This window comes from Peromyscus eremicus, chromosome 23, assembly GCF_949786415.1.
Source record: "Peromyscus eremicus chromosome 23, PerEre_H2_v1, whole genome shotgun sequence".
Lineage (NCBI taxonomy): Eukaryota > Metazoa > Chordata > Mammalia > Rodentia > Cricetidae > Peromyscus > Peromyscus eremicus.
The window spans coordinates 12,527,166-12,547,842 of record NC_081438.1 but is presented as its reverse complement, the minus strand read 5'-3'; the positions used below and the strand labels follow the sequence as shown (position 1 = coordinate 12,547,842).

General features: G+C 48.2%; 1 protein-coding gene across 2 annotated transcripts in view; it reads left to right on the top strand.

The window, feature by feature from the left end:
• The window catches only part of Atp2a2 (ATPase sarcoplasmic/endoplasmic reticulum Ca2+ transporting 2), a 49,615-nt gene extending 33,930 nt beyond the window's left edge, over nucleotides 1-15,685 (top strand). Inside the window, exons 8-21 of one of the 2 annotated variants that reach the window (XM_059249695.1) lie at nucleotides 767-1,231; nucleotides 2,627-2,715; nucleotides 3,465-3,567; nucleotides 4,383-4,514; nucleotides 7,348-7,470; nucleotides 7,559-7,777; nucleotides 8,408-8,743; nucleotides 9,209-9,429; nucleotides 10,072-10,274; nucleotides 11,155-11,240; nucleotides 11,455-11,588; nucleotides 11,956-12,073; nucleotides 12,159-12,279; nucleotides 15,451-15,685. In XM_059249695.1, coding sequence (XP_059105678.1) covers nucleotides 767-1,231; nucleotides 2,627-2,715; nucleotides 3,465-3,567; nucleotides 4,383-4,514; nucleotides 7,348-7,470; nucleotides 7,559-7,777; nucleotides 8,408-8,743; nucleotides 9,209-9,429; nucleotides 10,072-10,274; nucleotides 11,155-11,240; nucleotides 11,455-11,588; nucleotides 11,956-12,073; nucleotides 12,159-12,279; nucleotides 15,451-15,464 — 2,364 coding nt within the window. In that variant the 3' untranslated portion in view covers nucleotides 15,465-15,685. Of the gene's footprint in view, nucleotides 1-766; nucleotides 1,232-2,626; nucleotides 2,716-3,464; nucleotides 3,568-4,382; nucleotides 4,515-7,347; nucleotides 7,471-7,558; nucleotides 7,778-8,407; nucleotides 8,744-9,208; nucleotides 9,430-10,071; nucleotides 10,275-11,154; nucleotides 11,241-11,454; nucleotides 11,589-11,955; nucleotides 12,074-12,158; nucleotides 13,265-15,450 lie in introns of those variants that run through there. The other variant, XM_059249694.1, reaches the window with a different exon arrangement.
• Nucleotides 15,686-20,677: the final 4,992 nt, after the last annotated feature.

The window sequence follows — 20,677 nt, the reverse complement described above, 5'->3', positions numbered from 1 at the left end:
AATGCATAAACAACAAAACACTAGAAACTGTAAAATGGTGGCATGTGTGACTTAGATGGTTTTGTTTTGGTTGCCAGCTAATAAAATGACTAGGGCAGAAATGTTTAACGTCAGTGTGTAACAGTTGAGAAGTAACCTTTTCAGAAAGTCTTCAAGCCTATAAGGGTGCTTTCAAATGATGTGGGCATTGCTGCTGTTTGTAGCCTGCAGTTAAAAAAGAGGATGTGTTTGTACAGAGCAAACGTGGCTCACCTTTTGGTGAGCCTAGAGGAAATACATGGTTGTTTATTTTTTCTATTGGTGTGACTACATTTTTCAAGTAGTGCAGAATGCATATACTTTTATTATTTAGAATCTAGTATTTCAAGGGACAGGCTTAACTCCTGACAGTAAGTAAAGTGCAAATGCTGTAGTGTTCCAGTGAGAATAATGCAGCTGTATCACTCACACTTGAGTTCATTGACCTAAACACTGGTGCTGGAGTATAAATTCTGAGACAGCCCACAGGGCTGATTGCCCATCTTATAGATGACAAAAAGAGGAGAGGCTGACTTTTGGAGCCAGAAACCAAAGAGTATATAGTGCTGAGAGCTGCATGGAATTTGAGATTATGCAGTTGGAGTACTGCTAAGCCCAGAGCAGCTGTGTAGACCAGGTTCCATGTTTGGGCGAGCTGTCCTGTCCCATGGGTGAATAGGTACTATGAATCCAGTCTGTATTTAAGTTGTGTCGATCTTCTGACCAGCTGGCCTCTGCTTCTCCCTAGGGTACAAACATTGCTGCTGGGAAAGCTATGGGAGTGGTGGTCGCAACCGGAGTTAATACTGAAATTGGCAAGATCCGGGATGAAATGGTTGCAACAGAACAGGAGAGAACACCCCTGCAGCAGAAGCTCGATGAGTTTGGGGAGCAGCTTTCCAAAGTCATCTCCCTCATTTGCATTGCAGTCTGGATCATCAACATTGGGCATTTCAATGACCCAGTTCATGGGGGCTCCTGGATCAGAGGTGCCATCTACTATTTTAAGATCGCAGTGGCCCTGGCTGTTGCTGCCATCCCCGAGGGTCTGCCTGCTGTCATCACCACCTGCTTGGCTCTTGGAACCCGTCGAATGGCAAAGAAAAACGCCATTGTTCGAAGTCTGCCTTCGGTGGAAACCCTTGGTTGTACTTCGGTTATCTGCTCAGACAAGACAGGCACACTTACCACAAACCAGATGTCGGTCTGCAGGGTAAGGAAGGAGTGTCCTTTGTGACTCTGGTGTTTCTAGGGTCCTCATTAGATGATGCTTTTATGCATGCCATCAAAACCTTTGGTTGATAACTTACTACTGTTATAAAGGTTTTGTGAGGCCTAAGCCAAGTCTGACTACCTGAGAGAGGTTAATCATTCCGTCACCAAACAAGGACTGGCTAAAAGAACTTGGTGCCAAGCCTAATGGCCTGAGTTCAATCTCTGAGTGATCCCACTTGCTGGATGGAGAGAACTGATTCCTAAAGTTATCTTCCGACCTCTGCATGCACACACAAATACATGTTTAAAAAAATTAATCATTTCTATATTGTCTTGGGAAATACAGGGTAGCTATAAGTCTTAATAAATTTCTGTCAAAGAAATAACTGTAGGCTTGAGCCTGTCTCTAGATGTATGTATTCCAGAGGAAATAACTAGTTAACCTCCTGTGAATTCCTGATTGTTACTTCCCTAGCACACTAAATGAAACACGATTCCTCCCTGAAGAGCAGGGATATAACTTGACATATTCCATCAGACTAACCCTGCCTTTCTTACCCTGTTAGATCATTGGAAGTACAATAAGAAGCTTTTACCTGTGCTCCTAGAACAGTAAGAACTAAGACTAGACACAGTGACCCACAGCTTAATCACAGCTCCTGCAGATGGAGGCAGCAAGAGCAGCAAGTCAGGGTTGTCCTTGGCAACACAGTGATTGGAGGCTAGTCTGAGCTAAGTGAGACACTGTCATGTTTAATTAAGAAGAAAGCAGAGAACTGAGAAGCTAGGTGAGATGGCATGTGCCTACTTGAGGCTGAAATAGTAGACTATTAAGTGATGGATGAGGGTCAATTTTTCAGTAAAAGGTGAAGTTAGATTTTCCTTACAGAAAAGACGGTAATTAACCCAGGCTTCACTGTTTCGCTTATTGTGTAATCTTGAGCCTGGTTTTCCTCTGATTTTTCTATAAAATGAGTGGGCCTCCCCCCTCCCCCCATGATAGTGCACACCTTTAATCCCAATGCTGGAGAGACAAGCAGATCTTGAGTTTGAGGCCAGCCCATACAGTGAGACCCTGTCACAAACAACCAACAAACCAAACCAGCACGTGCACTGGTGGAAAGCAGCTGCTCTGCCAGGCCCTGGATAGGGAAGGAGCACCGACTCATTCTGCACACGACTCATCTTACTCAAGGAGTGTTGGGCTCTGACGTGTGAGGCTCTTTTACCTGAGCTTTTCTGCCCGGTTCTAAACTAAGACAATGAAATGAGAGAGTAACTGAGCCTCAGTGAGCATCATTCAAACCGCCATCGTAAATGACAGGGTTTTCACTGCAGACAAGGAATGGTTGTGTGTCTCTTCTAAGGATTTGTATTCTGTGTTTCCTTATAGATGTTCATTCTGGACAAAGTCGAAGGTGATACCTGTTCCCTTAATGAGTTTACCATAACTGGATCAACATACGCACCCATTGGAGAAGTGTGAGTAGCCGTCTTCCTCTGCAGACTCTGCTGTGTTGTTGTGGTGATTGGTTATTTAGATGATCACAGAGGATGGATCTAGAAAATCTTGATGTTGGCAGAGGTGTGGCTTAGTGGTGGAGCTAAGGTATGCCTAGCGTGCCTGAAGCCTTGCTTTGATCCTCAGCACCACAGTGGAGTGTGGTGATGGACACTGGCAGGTCAGGAGATGACAGCCAGCCTGGACTACATGAGAACCTGTCTAAAAAGCTTGCACACGCACGCGCGCGCGCGCACACCCCCACCCCCACACAGACCCACACACCCGGAACTATAGCTAAGATGGCTGACTGTGCCTCAAATTAGTGATTCTTATTAGCAGAGTACCCTTTGAAGCCTAGATTTTCTGGTGAGGGCTCTATTTTGTTCTTCACTTACTCATGTTGGAGTTTCAGTAAGATTTTCAAAGAGCTACCATTCAAATTATTTTGAATCTGTCCCAATCTGTTCTCCCCCAGCTTACATTTCCAACCCTGGGAGGCTGAGTATCAAAGCACTTACCCTGTAGGTGTGACAGTGGGGGTTCCATCTCGGGAACCTGCATGGTGGAAGGAGAAAATCTCCCTTTGTTTGTCCTTTGACCTTCTCTACACACACATGTTCCATCGTGCACACAACCATAGCCCCTCACACAAAGAAATGTTTTGGTTTTTTGTTTTTATCTTCAGTTAAGGCAAGCTGTGACCCAGAAATGTTTTCTTTTTTGATAGGCATAAAGATGATAAGCCAGTGAAATGCCATCAGTATGACGGGCTTGTAGAGTTAGCAACTATCTGTGCTCTGTGTAATGACTCTGCTTTGGACTATAATGAGGTAAGACTCCTAATGTGCAAGGGGCCTGTCCCTGGCTCAAGGGTAGGGTAAGTGGAATAAAAAAAGCCATCTTCCTCCCTTTGAAAAACAAGTTTCTGATTTTATTTCCCATTTCTTTTTTTGTTTGGTTTTTTTTTTTTTTTTTTGAGACAGGGTTTCTCTGTGTAGCTTTGCGCCTTTCCTGGAACTCGCTTTGGAGACCAGGCTGGCCTCGAACTCAACAAAGATCCGCCTTCCTCTGCCTCCCGAGTGCTGGGATTAAAGGTTTGCGCCACCACCGCCTGGCTATTTCCCATTTCTATTCAGTGTGACCTGGCTGAAGAAAGCTCAGTGCCTTTCATAGATCTGAGGCTGGGCACTGTAGTTGTTTTACCAGGATAAGTAGTGTGTTGTGGTGTTTTGACCACTGATGCATCCTTACTTTAAAAACCAGAACTCAGGCTAAGAAGTCTTTCTGACAGTGGGGGTGATGATTCTACTTGAAATATGGATTGCCATATATCCTTGAGGACAGCAGGACGCTTATGGGGTTGTTTTGGTGGTGGCGATGGTGGTGAAGAACTGTAACCAAGAGGAAACTTTTTAAAGTTAAATAATGGGGTCAATCATTTGCTTTCTTTCTCGAAGGCTAGGCCTTCCCTGTCAGAGGGTGCAAACTCATCAGAATAATAGACAATGATCTGAAATGAACAAATACTTTAAATGAGAAAACACATTATATAAGGTCATGGTAGTGTCTCATGGTTGTGCCTTGAAGTGTCTTTTCCATGTGGGACAGGCTCTCCTACTGACAGTGACTTCTTTCCACAATGCAGGCTAAGGGTGTATATGAGAAAGTTGGAGAAGCTACAGAGACTGCCCTCACTTGCCTGGTAGAGAAGATGAATGTGTTTGATACCGAACTGAAGGGACTGTCTAAAATAGAACGTGCAAATGCCTGCAACTCGGTCAGTACTTGAGCTTGGTGTGCTGTGTCCATTCACTCCCTGCCTCCTTGACCTGCACTCCTGATTATACATTTGCTCTTCCACATTTTTTCCTGACAGTCACAGTCAGACAAAGAACTCTCGAGCCTATAATCCTAGCACTCAGGAAGCTAACCAAGTCCAGGAGGATCGCCACGGGTTGTAGAGTAAGACGCTCATTAGACAAAAGCAAATCACACCACAGACAAACAAAGCCCAGCGGTCCCAAGGGCTGCCTCTTCAAGGAAGCTGTGAGTGTGCTGTCCTTGGTCCTGCCTGCATTTCGGTGCCTGTCTCTGCCAGCTCTTCAGAGCAGCAGAGAGAAGATAGTTGTATGCTCTCAGTCTTAGAACTGTCCTTTGCCCTGGTTTTCATTGGACACACCATTGGTTGGACTCAATGAAAAGAACTGTTGTATTACCCATTTTCACTCCTGTTTTCTCAAATCCATTCCAATCAAGCTCTTGCCTTTACCTGTCCATCAGAGACCTTTGGAGTCACTTATACCCTTGTGCTAAATCCAGTGGGGGTGGGTTGTTTGTTCGTTTGTTTGTTTTTGTTGTTTCTTTTTTGTTTTTTTTTTTCCGAGACAGGGTTTCTCTGTGTAGCTTTGGAGCCTGTCCTGGATCTCACTTTGTAGACCAGACTGGCCTCGAACTCACACAGAGATCCGCCTGCCTCTGCCTCCTGAGTGCTGGGATTAAAGGCATGCACCACCACTGCCTGGCTAAATCCAATGGTTACATTGTTTATATTTGTTAAATGCAACAAAATATACTAGTCAGCAAATAGAGATGAAAAGAGAGCTCCTTGATTAAGAGCACTGGCTGATCTTTTAGAGGGCTTGAATTTGATTCCCAGCGCCCACATGGCAGCTGTTTGTACCACCTATTCCAGAGGATCAGAGGTCCTCTTCTGGTCTCCATGCACCAGGCACATGTGTGGTACAGACATACATGTAGGCAAAATGCTCATACACACAAAATTCAATTGGGGCTAGAGGGACGGGTGTGCTGGACAGAGGGGTCTGTGGTTAAGGGAAGACACTGGCTACTCTTCTAGTGGACCTGGGTTCACAACCACAGTAACTCCATAAAAAGAAAAAAACTAGAAATATAGATTTCAACACATCCCAGAAACCGACCCCGTGACTAATTAGATGGAAAAAAATCAGTAATGATTATAATGATTCAAAACATTTCATATTAGTTATTACTTGTTACCATTTTTTTCTTTGTTTTATAGCTTGTTTTTCAAGACATTGTTAGTCTGTATAGCCTATTGTCCTAGAAGTTGCTCTGTAGACCAGACTGGCCCAAACTCAGAGACCTGCCTGTTTCTGCCTCTCTGCTAGGATTAGAGGTGTCTGTCACCACACACAGCCTCCCTTTTTCTGTCGTTTGGATGGGGGCCTTTTACCATTTTCAAATTCAAACAGATCATTTAAGAATAGAAAATACTGCTGGTCCATGAAGCAAGGCTCAATAAATTAAAAGCAAAGGCTTAAAATAACCAAGACTACAAAAGAGATCTCTCAGCTGACCCTAATGAGATTAAAGTAGGCATTGGCACTATTGAGACCTCCAGGTATTTATTTAGAATATTTCATTCAGGAGTGGAAAAAGAAACAGCACGCCTTTTGTGGGCTTGACGCAAGGGGAAGTGGTTGGTGATGAAGACTTGTCTAGATTAGCATTTCGGGGAGTCTCTTGAGTTAACTGAAGTGGGAACACCATTCCCTAGGAAAGAATTCTGAACTGCCCTAGGAGAAGGCATCTAAGGGACTGTGTGTGTGCATTAATTCTCTACTCTCGACTGTGGATGTGATAATGTGTCTAGTTCTCTTAGGCTCCTGCCACAATGATTTCCCTGCCAGGCTATGACTTGCAACAGATAAACCTCCTCCTCTAAGTTGCCATTCTCAGGGTATTTCCTCTGACCAGGAAACCCTGAGACACCTGTACCCAGTGTTTGGGAGTTCCTTGAGTTCAAGGCCAATCTAACCTGGGCTACTTAGTTAGCAAGACCCCATCTCAGGAGGGTGATATAAAGCTAGAAATTAATGCTACAAGTTTCTATCTGAGGAAAGAATTTTAAAAATTGAAAACTTTTTCTTTTTTTGAGACAGGGTTTCTCTGTATAGCCCTGGCTGTCCTGTAACTCACTCTGTAGACCAGGCTGAGCTCCACCTTCCTCTTCCTCCCTAGTGTGGGATTAAAGGTGTGCCACCACCACTACCTGGCTCTGTGAAGTCATTTCTTTAAAAAACAAAAACAAAGAACCCACTCGCTACAGCCACAGAAGACATTCAGTGAATTTCATTGGCACAACAATGTGACTCAGAGTTTTGGAGCGCCAACTCTGGACCCACACCAGTGCCATCGGCCTGGTCAGCTAACCGACACTGTGCTCTGGCTCTCCCTTTATATTTTTGAAAACGGGTATCATTGTGTAGCTGAGGCAGCCCTTGAACTGAGACCTCCTGCCTTGGCTTCCCAGGTGCTAGGATTATCGGCATGAAGCCCCACACCAGCCCTTCAGATGGCTCTTACGAGCCAGTGTCTAAAGCCCTCCAGTGTCTCCCTGTGCAGCTTTTTCTCTGTGGTGTTCACTATATCTTAGTTTTATAGTCTGGTCTACTCCCAAACTTAGAGGGTACAGACTTGCTATCTTGTTGACTGCTCTTTGTGTGCCTGCCAGCCTCCTAAAAGACCCACGTGCTGAAGGTACTTGAACAGGGCGAGGGGCCGTCAGATAACGAGTGCCTCATGAGTATCTGAACGGATGTAAGATGTCCATCTCTGATCTCCTACAGGTCATAAAACAGCTGATGAAGAAGGAATTTACTCTTGAGTTTTCACGTGACAGAAAATCAATGTCTGTCTATTGTACACCAAACAAACCAAGCCGGACATCCATGAGCAAAATGTTTGTGAAGGCAAGTACTACAGAGACTGAGGCTTTCCCGCCGAGTAAACGGGGTAAACAGGCAGAGACAGTTACTTACCTGAATCTCACATTCTCAGGGTGCTCCCGAAGGAGTCATCGACAGGTGTACCCACATCCGAGTTGGAAGTACTAAGGTCCCCATGACTCCTGGTGTCAAACAGAAGATCATGTCTGTCATTCGGGAGTGGGGCAGTGGGAGTGACACACTGCGGTGCCTGGCTCTGGCCACTCACGACAACCCGCTGAGGAGAGAGGAGATGCACCTGGAAGATTCGGCCAACTTCATCAAGTATGAGGTACCTACACCCGCGTAACCATGGCCCAGCCGGGGCTGCCTCCGGGGACAGGCGGATGTCCTGGGCAGGCCGTCTTTAGCTTGTTGCTTCAGACAGAAATAGGACTTAATAAGTCTGCTTTCAAACTAGAATAATGAAGACAGGTTCAGACCAGCCTGTAAAACTTAACATCCACTCAAAACTCAGTTTACATTTTAAAATAATATATTTATTAGGTATTGGAAAATATACCAGTTGAGAGATTCATTTCCACTTCCTTTGCTACAGCACTGACTCCACAGTGTGAGGACACTCTTAACTCTTCACACGTGGTTTTCTTTCTTTCCCCGGATACATTTCTCACAGAGTGTGAGAACTTAAACTAGAATCACTTGGTGTCTTAAAAATAATGGAGGGTGTGATTGGTGGTAGAACGCTGCTGAGCATGAGGGAAGCCTGGTTCAGTCCCCAACTCCATCATGGAGAGATGTGCGGTCAGCAGGCTGAGGTGGGACAGGGACGACAAGTGTCCGTAGGACCCATGTGTAGTGAGACCTTGTTTCAGTCAAGGGCCAGCACCAAGTGTCAGACCAGGACTGGAACGACGGGGACAAGCTGTAGGAACTCACGGTGACTCTCTCTCCCCTGTAGACCAATCTGACTTTCGTGGGCTGTGTGGGCATGCTGGACCCTCCCAGGATTGAAGTGGCCTCTTCTGTGAAGCTGTGCCGCCAAGCAGGCATCCGCGTCATCATGATCACTGGGGACAACAAGGGGACCGCTGTGGCCATCTGTCGCCGCATCGGCATCTTTGGGCAGGATGAGGATGTGACGTCAAAGGCTTTTACAGGACGGGAGTTTGATGAGCTCAGCCCCTCGGCCCAGAGAGACGCCTGCTTGAATGCCCGCTGTTTTGCTCGAGTCGAACCTTCCCACAAGTCTAAGATCGTTGAGTTCCTCCAGTCCTTTGATGAGATCACAGCTATGGTAAGTTCTGGACTCCAGCGGTGGTTCACGTGGCACAGACCGCAGATTGTGATGACCACATCCAGTCGTGATGGTGTGCCCCTCTAATCCTGGCACTTCAGAGGATGAGGCAACCCTGGCTACCTAGTGAGACCTTGTCTCTAAAAACAAAAAATGGGGTGGTTTTAGGGTTTTCTGTTTCTAATGTATAAACAGTACTTAGTATTCGCATATGTCTGAAGTGTGTAAATGACTTTAATTGCGTGTCCGGCCACACCACAACTGGCTCTTGGGTTTGGAGTGTTGGTGTAAGACAACCCAAGCGGACGTGCAGGACTCTGGTTCTGCCTCTCCGCGTCTCTGGTTAGCTTCCTGGGTAGAGTCCGCCAGCTACTGCTCTGTCTCATTTCCTTGTGCTGACAGTCTGCCAGTGCCCAGAGGTGTGCCACGGGGTGACGTCTGACTCAGCTGTGGCTTCCCTTTCAGACTGGTGACGGTGTGAATGACGCCCCTGCTCTGAAGAAATCGGAGATTGGCATTGCCATGGGTTCAGGTACTGCAGTGGCCAAGACTGCCTCGGAGATGGTCCTGGCAGATGACAACTTCTCCACCATCGTGGCTGCTGTGGAGGAGGGTCGAGCTATCTACAACAACATGAAGCAGTTCATCCGATACCTCATCTCGTCCAATGTGGGGGAAGTGGTCTGGTGGGTGCCCGACGGGGACTCTGCTGGCTTTCGGGGCTGGGGTGTGGGGCTGTCTCAGTGTGCTGCTTCCGTTGGGGCGACTTTGTTGTTGGCCTGAGTGGAGAAAAGGGTCTCATGGGGCTTGTCTGCAGCTGCCTGGTGTGCAGAGAATATTCCTTAACACAGGAATTAAGCCGGGCACGGTGGCACACGCCTTAATCCCAGCACTCTGGAGGCAGAAACAGAATCAGAGTTCGAAGCCAGCCTGGTCTACACAGAGAAACCTTGTCTCGAAAAACCAAAAAGGAGGCCGGGCGGTGGTGGCGCATGCCTTTAATCCCAGCACTCGGGAGGCAGAGGCAGGCGGATCTCTGTGAGTTCGAGGCCAGCCTGGACTACCAAGTGAGTTCCAGGAAAGGCGCAAAGCTACACAGAGAAACCCTGTCTCGAAAAAACCAAAAAAAAAAAAAAAAAAAAGGAAAAACACACACAGGAATTAGTTTATCTCAATAGTTTAAAACCACAGAGGGCGAAGACCTTTTAGTTTCCTGTGAACGTTGATGGAGTGTCTGTGTTGTTTGATGCTTGTGGCTTGGAGAGGGAGAGGCTTCCGTAGTCCCCAAGTCACTGAGTCCCTTCTCTTCTTCCCTTGGATGGAAACAGTATTTTCCTGACGGCGGCCCTTGGGTTTCCTGAGGCTTTGATTCCTGTCCAGCTCCTCTGGGTCAATCTGGTGACAGATGGCCTGCCTGCCACTGCGCTGGGGTTCAACCCTCCAGACCTGGACATCATGAACAAACCGCCCCGGAACCCAAAAGAACCCTTGATCAGCGGGTGGCTCTTCTTCCGTTACCTGGCTATTGGCTGTGAGTACACTTGTCTGTTGTTCTCTTGGGAGGATGCCCTCTGGCAGTGCAGGTTACCTCAAAGCCACCTCCAGGGCCTCCTTGTTGAGCATCCAGACAGGCCAGGGCCCTTCCCTCCTCAGAGCTCCAGCCTGAGATGAATGGGTGCTCACCACTGAGGGGACAGGTGGAGTCCTGCTAGCAGAGGCTACTTCTGTATTCCCTGGCACAGTTAGGGAAGTGATGCCCAGAGAAGTGAACCGATTGTCCTGGGACCCCCAGGAAGGCATTCTGTTTGCACAGTGCACTCAGTGCTTTCAGTTCAAAGAGCACACAGTGGTCCAGAGCTGCCTGGCTCTCAGGCAGGCCAGCCCTCTGGCTTGGTCTCCTGAACCAGGTGCCCTTTGGAGATGAAAGAGATTTTGGCCTTTGCAGAGAGTGCCCCCCTGTCCCTGTCTATCGTCTTTTAACCAGTGCCCTGAGCACCGTTGTCATTTCCAGCCATTGTGTGCTCTGCTGTGGGTGACTGTGACCACAGGGGTGGACACACACCTTTGTAATAGATTTGCTGAACTCTAGTTGATGAGGAAGGGTCTCTGCCTTAGACCCAGCAGTTCCTTTGAAGGGTTCTGCTAGGCCATGAGTGAATCCAACAAGGCCACATCAGTTTACCTACAAACAGTGTGGGTCCTGCCTGATGGGGAGTACCTGTACACCTGTGGTCTCGAAGCAGGCCTGGCACATTGTGCGGAGTCTGGGTTGGATTCAGCAGGAACTTTTTCTCACTAGCTCCAGAGATTGCTTGGAGTAGAACCACCCTGACTGGTCAGCTGCTCTGGCCTGTGGTGTGCACCGCCGTCCACAGCCCCAAGTGTGTAAACGACGTCATGTTTGTCTCCAGGTTACGTTGGTGCCGCCACCGTGGGTGCTGCTGCGTGGTGGTTCATCGCTGCTGACGGGGGTCCTCGAGTGTCCTTCTACCAGCTGGTACTTAGCCCTTTCTTCTCTTCTCTCCCTGTGGAGTAGAGTGCAGTTCTGTAAGCCCTGGTCTTGCTGTAGTGTGGGTCATCTTAGGGCTCAGACAGGTAAACGGTTGCCTCGGGCGGCTCCGAGACCCAGGTGAGCTGAGCTGAGCTGTACGCATGTGGGTGCGCATTAGGGAAGTAGCCTGGCTGATGGAATGTGTTGGTTTTTGTTACAGAGTCATTTCCTACAGTGTAAAGAGGACAACCCAGACTTCGATGGAGTGGATTGTGCAATCTTCGAGTCCCCATACCCAATGACAATGGCACTTTCTGTTCTAGTGACCATAGAGATGTGCAATGCCCTCAACAGGTCAGTGAGTCTTGTATGTAGGCTGAGGGTTTGTGGGAGTCCAGGCTGGTTAAGTTCTCAGTAGGTAGGGCTCTCACCACCATGAGCTCCTGCTACTTAAGGCTGAAGTCCCAGCTGTGCCTGCACCCCTGGGAGCACCAGAGATTCCAGCCACCTGAGCCACTGACAGAAGGTTCCAAATGGCTATCTTTGGCCATGCAGCAGCTTTGAGCCTGCCGACCTGAAGCCTCCAGGTCACCCCACTGTGGGAAATCCAGACCTTAGAGTTAGGTCAGCCCGAGTTGCCAAAGCTACCTTCTAACTAGCCCCCTCTGTGTACTGACACGAGCCTTTGCCGCCGGGAACCCACCTCTCTCTCCACCTGTAGTTTGTCTGAGAACCAGTCCTTGCTGAGGATGCCCCCCTGGGAGAACATCTGGCTCGTGGGCTCCATCTGCCTGTCCATGTCACTTCACTTCCTGATCCTCTACGTGGAACCTTTGCCAGTGAGTCACTGTGGACCCCAGGCTGGGTCTGGGGTGCTCCCTCTCTGGCATGTCCAGAAGGTTGACGAGGCCTTCTTTGTCTCAGCTCATCTTCCAGATCACACCCTTGAATCTGACCCAGTGGCTGATGGTGCTGAAAATCTCCTTGCCTGTGATCCTCATGGATGAGACGCTCAAGTTTGTGGCCCGAAACTACCTGGAACCCGGTAAAGAGTGTGTGCAGCCTGCCACCAAATCCTCCTGCTCGCTGTCGGCATGCACCGATGGCATTTCCTGGCCGTTCGTGCTGCTCATTATGCCCCTGGTGGTCTGGGTCTACAGCACAGACACTAACTTTAGTGATATGTTCTGGTCTTGACTGACAGCGCCACATACAGAAGATGTTTAACTTAATCAATTAATTTTTTATTGTTTAAAGCAACTGTCTATTTCTGCTGAATTTTCACATGAACATATTGGCTGGTGAAGGAGGTTTCATATTCTAGATTTCGTTTTGCTTTTTCTGACTCCAGTGGGACAAGATTTTCCTTTTTTTATACACATAATTAAAGTGTCCATTGACATGTACAGAGAACTAACACTATTTTATGCAGATATTTTTTTGTAGATGAAAAAGCATGTACAGTGTTCTGTTTAATACTCATACTTGTACAGAGATAGTTGAGCCAGCAGACATTGTCAGCAAAGTAATTGGCAGCAGACTGTAGGAAGTGAATGTGTGTGGTTTTTAAAAGGAAAAAAAAAAACTAAATAGCATGTATTGTGTCTTTTGCATGATTCTCTGGATTTAATTTGATATCACAGTCTAATTTTTATTCATAAGCCAATTTTTCTGCACTGAGCAGAGTCCTGCTACCTCAGTCAGTATTTTTGGTTTGCCACTTCCTGCACCCTCAGCCTCTGTCACCCCCAGCCCACCCCAGCCCGCTCGGCTTCTTCTGTAGGTCTGATGGTTCTGTTTACATCCGTCTTCACGAGAGGTTTGCCTGTTCTCGCTTGTGCAGAAAACATTGCTCCCGATTCAATCGACTGGGTTTCTGTCCCTTTGCCTAGTTTTTAAGGTTATTTATTTAAATGTCTAATGTATTTTATTGTAACAGACATTGTTTTGCCAACATTGCCTATTCAGTGGCACTTCACAATCTAGTTTAAAAGAAAAATAAAACATTTTAAATGGACAGAGAAAAATAACTGTCTTGTTCTTAATGGCCTACCTTGAACTCTCTATAATCAGTTCAAATTTCTCTGAGGTTCTCAGCTTAGAGCCTTAGTTTTCTGTTCCTGAGGGGAAGGATCCTGTTCTGCTGCGTAGTAGGATTTTATTTATAATGTATAGGCACGATCTGTCATGTGACATACATTTATGCAAGTTTCTGCTGGCCTGTTGTGTGTAGCCTGGTGTAAGGGCAAGTGTGTGTGTATGTGTGTGTGTTTTGTAAAATCTGTAAATAGCACATGACCAAATGAACATATTGTATAGAACTATTTTTATTTGAATGTGGCACTAACCACCACCATCATGACTGATGAACGTTTGCGCATGTTCAAGGTCAGTCTTAACGGCAGTGTGAGTCATTAACAGTCCTAACTGTGGTGTTTTCCTCCAATGCCTTCCAACATCCATCAACTAACGTGAGTATCTCTTCCCTGTGGGATTGGGGTGCTGTAGCCTGTGGACAGGTGATGCCACAGAACAAGCTGGTCCCTGTTGCTAGTGGGCCGCATGGCTCCTGTGTCCACCAGGCTGCCACTTGTAAGGAAACAGGAATGTCAGCTGCTCACTACACGGACTCCAGTGTAGACACTGCCCAGGACAGTGATTTTTGTGAGTTGTGGGCAAGAGGTTCTTGTGACCTGGCTGACCTCAGGCTGACGAAGCTGTGTCACCTCTAGTGCCAAACAGACTTTACGTAAAGTGTCCCAAGGTTTGGATTGTCACTGGCTGCAGGAAGCTAGTAAAGCTGGATACTGACCCTGTATAGGAAAGTTTTGTCACCTTTCTAGGACATGTCTTAGTGTGGGTATCTAGGGCATGGCCACCCAAACAGCCCCCTGGCTGTGTAAGGCAAAGAAAGGCCTTAGGGCTGCTAGCTCCCTTAGTTGCTGGTGCAGACAGGCAGGCAGGAGGAAGTGCCAGGTTCTAAGGGAACACACGCAGCAACCGAGTTCGAGGTCGCTGGGTGCTGCAGGGAGCGATGATTCTCAGGAAGCAGGAAGGTTGTGCCATGTTCGGATGTCCTAAGTGTTAAAGTGATCCAGTGGGTCAGACAAATGCGACGGAGCCCCAAAGCAGAACAGAGTGGTAGACCATGCCCCAGGACCAGTCAGCGGGCCCTCATTTCAGTGACCTCTACAAGTAAGTGGGCCACAGGAGGAGATCTCATCCTTTGTGCTGTGGGGCCTTAACGTCCACAGAGACTGTCTGGACACTAGTTCAACACCGACTGATAAACAGTCTAGATCACTGCTGCCTTGAGCCAGGAATACTTGGTCCCTTGGCCCACATAGACCAAGGTCAACAGCATAGTCCCAGCCACAGGCCTCCTCCTGCAGGTACTCAGCCTTACCCTCGCCCAGCACCCCCAGGAAGGTACATGGATGGGCAGTGTTGTCTTCAACCCACTAGGGTAGTCTAGCCTGGAACTCAGCTCTGAGATTTTCCTGAGTGGCCTCTTTAGTACAGCTGTATCAAAGGGTCAGCCTTGAGCCCAACCAGCAAAATGCAGATGATGCATTCCCCAGCAGCTGCCAGGGTGCTGCCAGAGCTGGGAAAGGTCTGTCACATCACAGCAGCTGCTAACCATAGCACCCTCAAACTAGGGTCTCAGCTCAACAGTGTCACAGACCTCAGCAACATCCAAGATGCAGTGCCCATAAGCCAAGAGGCATGGGTGCCCTTTGCCATGAGCTCCCATTTCATCAAGACCAGCCCCTGCAGTTGAAAAGCCTTTCAAGCAGAGCTGAGCCTCCAGCTCAGGACTGCTGTCCTGGAGAAGAGGGAGGGAGCAGGAAGGCCTTCCCTCCCTCGGTGCCCGGCCACTTCACTCTGCTCCACCTGCCTCACCCTCTGCATGGCTACTGAGATCTCCCGCTCTCACTGCCCGCCCTTGTACCCGACATGCCTTCTAGTTTCTGCCTCGTGGGGCCTTTGTTAGGAGCTGGCGGTAGTCGGAGGCACAAGGACAGTCAGTCACCAAGCCACTGCTTCTCGATGTGACAGGGCAGCACTTCAGGACACTTAGTCAGAAATGCTGGTCCTGCCTCTAGACCGAATGGCAGTGTTTTTTCCGTCTGTCCCTGTCAGTGTGTCTTGGGAAGTTGTTCTAACATTGCTCTTCTGTTTCAAGAAGCTGATTTCCTCTCTCTTTCCTTTTCAGCAATACTGGAGTAACCGCTTCCTAAAGCATTTGCAGAAATGTAAGGGTGTTCGGGTGCGTGCATGTGCGTTGTTAGCAACACATCTACCAGCCCTCTGCATGACTGATGTGGGGAAAAGAAATAGAAACAGTTCCCAACTCACTGTGTGATGTGGAGGAAATGTGTATTACCAGGGGGCTTTTAGCTGTCCAGTCAAAATAATAATAAATGTACAATTTAGCATAAAGAATCAGAGAGCCTCTCCAGAGAAGTCTGGTTTCTTTGATCCAAGAACAGAAGCCATCAGCCAAGTCTCCACATTTCTCTACAGAATGTCCTAGCCTCTATAGCTGTATGATATTGTAATGCATGCCTTCAGTTGTAAGCAGCCAGACTGCTCTACAGTGACATTGAAACATGCTCTCTAATTGGCCTTGTACAGTTTGCTTATTTATAAATCCATTTCAAACACTGCAGCTGTCGAATGGTTACAGCCTAGGCCTCTGGTCCTAACTTGAGTTGTTTTGGGTGTGCAGCCAGCTCTTTGACACTGTATTAATGTAATTTATTTAATGAAGTCAGAAGCAGTAGACCTGTGGGTGCAATACAAGTATTGTGTGCATTATTGTAATAAAGTGCTCAGCGTCAGCTCCTCACAGCTTCTCACAGCGCATGTTTGACTGTAGACTGGAAATAGAGGTCAGTTTCTCTCTGTGCTGGTAACGGGTATTGCACAGACATGATTTCGGGTAAATAAATCTATTCTACGATAAACCCTCTGCTGCAGTGGCTGTTTTATAGGAGGGTGGGGGTGGGCACCGAGGTCCCTCCCATGAGACTAGTTTTGTACTCAGCCAAGAGGGAAGCAGAGTGTGTCACCAGTAGGCCTCAGCAGAAAACAGACCTTGTCATTGCTGAGAAGTAGGAAGAGGAGATTCCACACATGACCAGAGTTGCTTGACTGCTTCGATGCAGGGAAACCATGCTGTCACCCTTCTTAGACAGCAGACAAGTGGACCTGATGGAACCAGAATTCATCCCTTATTTGCCAGAGATGGACTTGGCGTGAGCCCCTTCCCTACCATGCTCTAACGGAAACCTTAAGTCCTGGCAGCTCCTGAAATACAGGAGAGAACCCCTTGACAACACCCAGCAAGGCTCAGCAGGGAAAGGCCTTTACCATAGAAGCCTGGAGTCTGATTCCTGGAGCCCATGGTAGAACTGGGTTCACAAAATTGTCCTCTGACCTCCACACATGCCACATTGAAACTGGAAGTATTCATGATTAACACTTCAGAATAACAAGATCACTGTCACCACCAGTTCAAATGAGACTCAAGGCAAATTTCTCAGAATGAGCAAAGACCACAGGGTCTAACTGCAGACCAAGCTGGCCTGGCACTCCATCTGCCTCTGCCTCTGGAGTGCATCATGGGTGCCTAGCACAAAGAACAGATGTTGAAGATAATGGTTTTAAGCTAATAGATTGATTTTAACATGGCGGGAAGCATGCCAAGCCGCTAGTGCCCTGTCTGAGGAGGCACCTGAGCTCAGTGTGTGAAGGAAGAAACACTCCAGTATCCTTAGTCCCTGTGTAGTGCAAATGGGTAAAAAGGTTTCCAAGCCCTAACTGTACACTGGGAGAAAGATGCCTTACAAAGGATGCTGGAACACGGTTCCCTGTGTCAGCTGTGTGCTTTGGTGGCCCATGGGAAAGCAGTGCCCCTGGAGTACAACTGGGTGTCACCTTTCAGGACCCAGCAGGTCCACCCTAGACCCCCAGAAAGGCTCACAGAGCTACAGCAGAGCGGCAGGAAGCCAGACTGAGTCAGAACTCAAGTCAACCCAGACGCAGTGCCCAAAGATCTAGGACCTCAGCAGCATGCATGTTAGGCAAACTAACCACAGAGCCTCTCACCAAATACAAGGAAACTTGGCCTTTCCTGGGATGACCTGGAACCCTGGGGGAGAGACAAAATCTGTACACTTCATCCTAGCTAGCCTAAAGGCAGGGTGATTAGAATCTACACTCCAGAGTCAAAAGACCAGGTTCCTCATACACGAACAGAGATCCAGCCTCTAATGGGGCAACAGGTGTGTGTGTGCCCCATCTTATCTCCACACCCCACTGTTAACTTTGTTTTTTGTTTTTCAGTCTCATGCTGTGGCTCAGGTTGGCTATAGTATGAACTACATACACTATAGAGTCCAGGCTAGCCTCAAACTCAGGCTGGCCCTGCCTCCCAAGTGCCAGCACTGCCATGCCCAGCCTCTGATCTATTCTGAAATACCTATACCCTTTTGACCAGCGCTTCACTTTCATGCAGTTCCCAGATACGTTAAGACAAACAAGAGTGATCCATTCCAGTTTTTTAGGTAGAGTCCCATAGCCCAGGCTGGCACTGGCTAAAACTCAGTATAAATAGCTGAACCTGCCCTTGAATTGTTCCTTCTGCCTCTGCCTCCCATGCCTATTGGCTTGCAAAAACTGGAACCAAGTGACTGCCACCAATAAACAATATCTAAACAGTGCTTCTCAACCCTTTAATACAGCTCCTCCTCGGGTTGTGGTGACCCCCAGCCGTAAAGTTACTTTTGTTGCTACTTCATAACTATAAAGGTCAATGAATTGTAATGCAGGATGGACTTAGGTGACCCCTGTGAAAGGGTCATTTGACACCCTCAAAGGGGTTGTAACTCACAGGTAGAGAATTGCTCGTCTGGATCATCCACACTGTGGAAAAAGACGAGACCCGAGTAAGTCATCAAGGAGCAGTGAATGATGCACGTTCTGCCTAACGGGGCTCAGTGCAGAAGGCTGACTGCACGTCCAGGAGCCACGTGTGCTGTGCGAGTTCCAGGCCGGCTTGCAGTACAAAGGAGACCCTGCCTCTAAAAGCCAAACCAAAGGGAAAAGAAAAAAAATGGTCTGGCAAAGGGGCTCAGCTGGTGAAGGTGACTACATCCAGTCTGGCCACCAGATCCCTCGTAGGAGAGAACGAACTTTCACACACACTCTGCTTGTGTGCATACAACCACACACAGTTAAAAAAAAATAAATAAAAGAAGTGTGGAGTGATGGGTCAGCAGTCAAGAGCACCTACTGCTCTTGCAGAGAACGTGGGTTGGATTCCCAGCACCCACAACAGTGACTCGCCAGTTCCAGGTGATCCAGTGCCCTCTTCTGGCCTCTGTGGGCACTGCATGCATATGGGGCACAGTCATACATGAAGGCAAAACACTCACATAAATCTGTTTTGTTTTGTGTTTTTGAGACAGGGTTTCTCTGTGTAGCCATGGTTGTCCTGGAACTCACTCTATAGACCAGGCTGGCCTCAAACTCAGATCCGCCTGCCCCTGCCGGCCCCAATTTTTTCTTAAAAAAAATTTTTCTTTTCTTTTCTTTTTTCTTTTTTTTTTTTTTTTTTTTTTTTGATTTTTCGAGACAGGGTTTCTCTGTGTAGCTTTGTGCCTTTCTTGGTTCTTGCTCTGTAAATAAACCAGGCTAGCCTTGAACTCACAAAGATCCGCCTGCCTCTGCTTCCTGAGTGCTGGGATTAAAGGTGTGCACCACCACCACCCGGCTAAAAAAATTTTTTTAAAGATGTATTAATCATGTATACAGTGTTCTGCCTGCATGTACACCTGCGGGCCAGAAGAGGGCGCCAGATCTCATTACAGATGGTTGTGAGCCACCATGTGGTTGCTGGGAATTGAACTCAGGACCTTTGGAAGAGCATCCAGTGCTCTTAACCTCTGAGCCATCTCTCCAGCCATAAATCTTTTTTTTTTTTTTTTTTTTTAAGGAGACAAAACTGAGTTACTTTCTTGCCTTGGTGGTTGTAAGCAGCGGACTGCAGGATGCAGATGGTTACAGAGGCAGCAGGGGAACTGAACAGGCCTGCATGAATTCTGGCTCAGCTCCACCCGTGGCTGGAGCGGGGAAGCATGTGCGAGTTACTGACGAAGGGAATGCCCACCCAGAAGCAGGGAGCATGCGTACTCCCATCCAGTCTTCCTCAGACCACTCCCCATGGCAGGTTCCAAACAGGACGTGGTGCATGCCTAAAGTACGGCCGGCCGTGCTCAGCACAGCCCAGATGGGGCTTATCCAAGGACTCAGGAGCAACCTCACTGTAGAGCGCTGAAGCCCGGAGCTCACTTCAAGTGTGAAGTAATCACAAGTTGGCACCGGCATGAACAAAGGGCTGAAGGGGGCAGGGCAAGAGCTGCAGAACTCGGGTTCACCCCTCCGCAGGCTCAGCAGCGGTGAAGCCAGTGTCCCTCCCCAGGAGGCTGGACAGTGCGGACAGGGAAGGCCACGGAGCACATACCTCCTCCGTGCTGGTGACATCTGAGGCAGGCACCTTTGGTCCCTAGAATGCTTCACACCTCAGACCAGTCACCAGGAGCACATCTGACAAGACTCCAGAGAAGAACCCCAACGAGCACCCCTAAACCTCAAGATGGTCCAAAATTCAAAGAGTGTGTCATAAAAAGGTGGTCACCCAAACCACAGACATGACGATGGGGTGGCATCAGAGACAGATCAGTGACAAATGACTGACCAGAATGCAGCAGGGACACGGGGACATCCAGGTGCCCGTGACAGCATCAGACACTTGTCACGTCAGAACTGAGGAGACCATGACCCATGACGGGAAGAATTTTAACTTCCAGACAGGACTGGAAGAAACTCAATGCTGAGACACAGTGAACTGCGGAACCCAGGAACTCTTACACAGCTGTGTGGGGAGACGTGTCCCTTGCAGGAATGACAGTGAAGCCACCAGGGGACTTCAGCCAACCTGGAGAGACTGCACGGAATTTAAAGAATGGAGGTGACCAGGCATTTCACACGCACCCGAAACGGGTAATTCCATTTGGGACAGGAGTAGACGGACTTGAGGTGGACCTGAGACCCCCGTCATCCAGGACAAAAAGCCAACAGTTCATTTCAGTCCTGGACATCGAGTGGGTTGCTGTCCCAGAGAGCTGCTGAGACCAGCAGCAGCTGAAGCCATGGATGCAGCAGCGGGAAAGATCTAGAAGACCTGAAGGTGGAAATTTGCCTCTGACTGAACTCCATGTTAAATGTCCGCAAGCCAGGTGTCACTTGGAGACCTACCAACATGTCACTGTGCTGTTTCTGTGTGGAGACCCCAGCGCTGCCTCCTGAAAGGCCAGCTGTGCTCCAGAAGGGGAGGAGGGGGAGTCACAGCGAGTGCTCCTAGCCCCCACCCATGA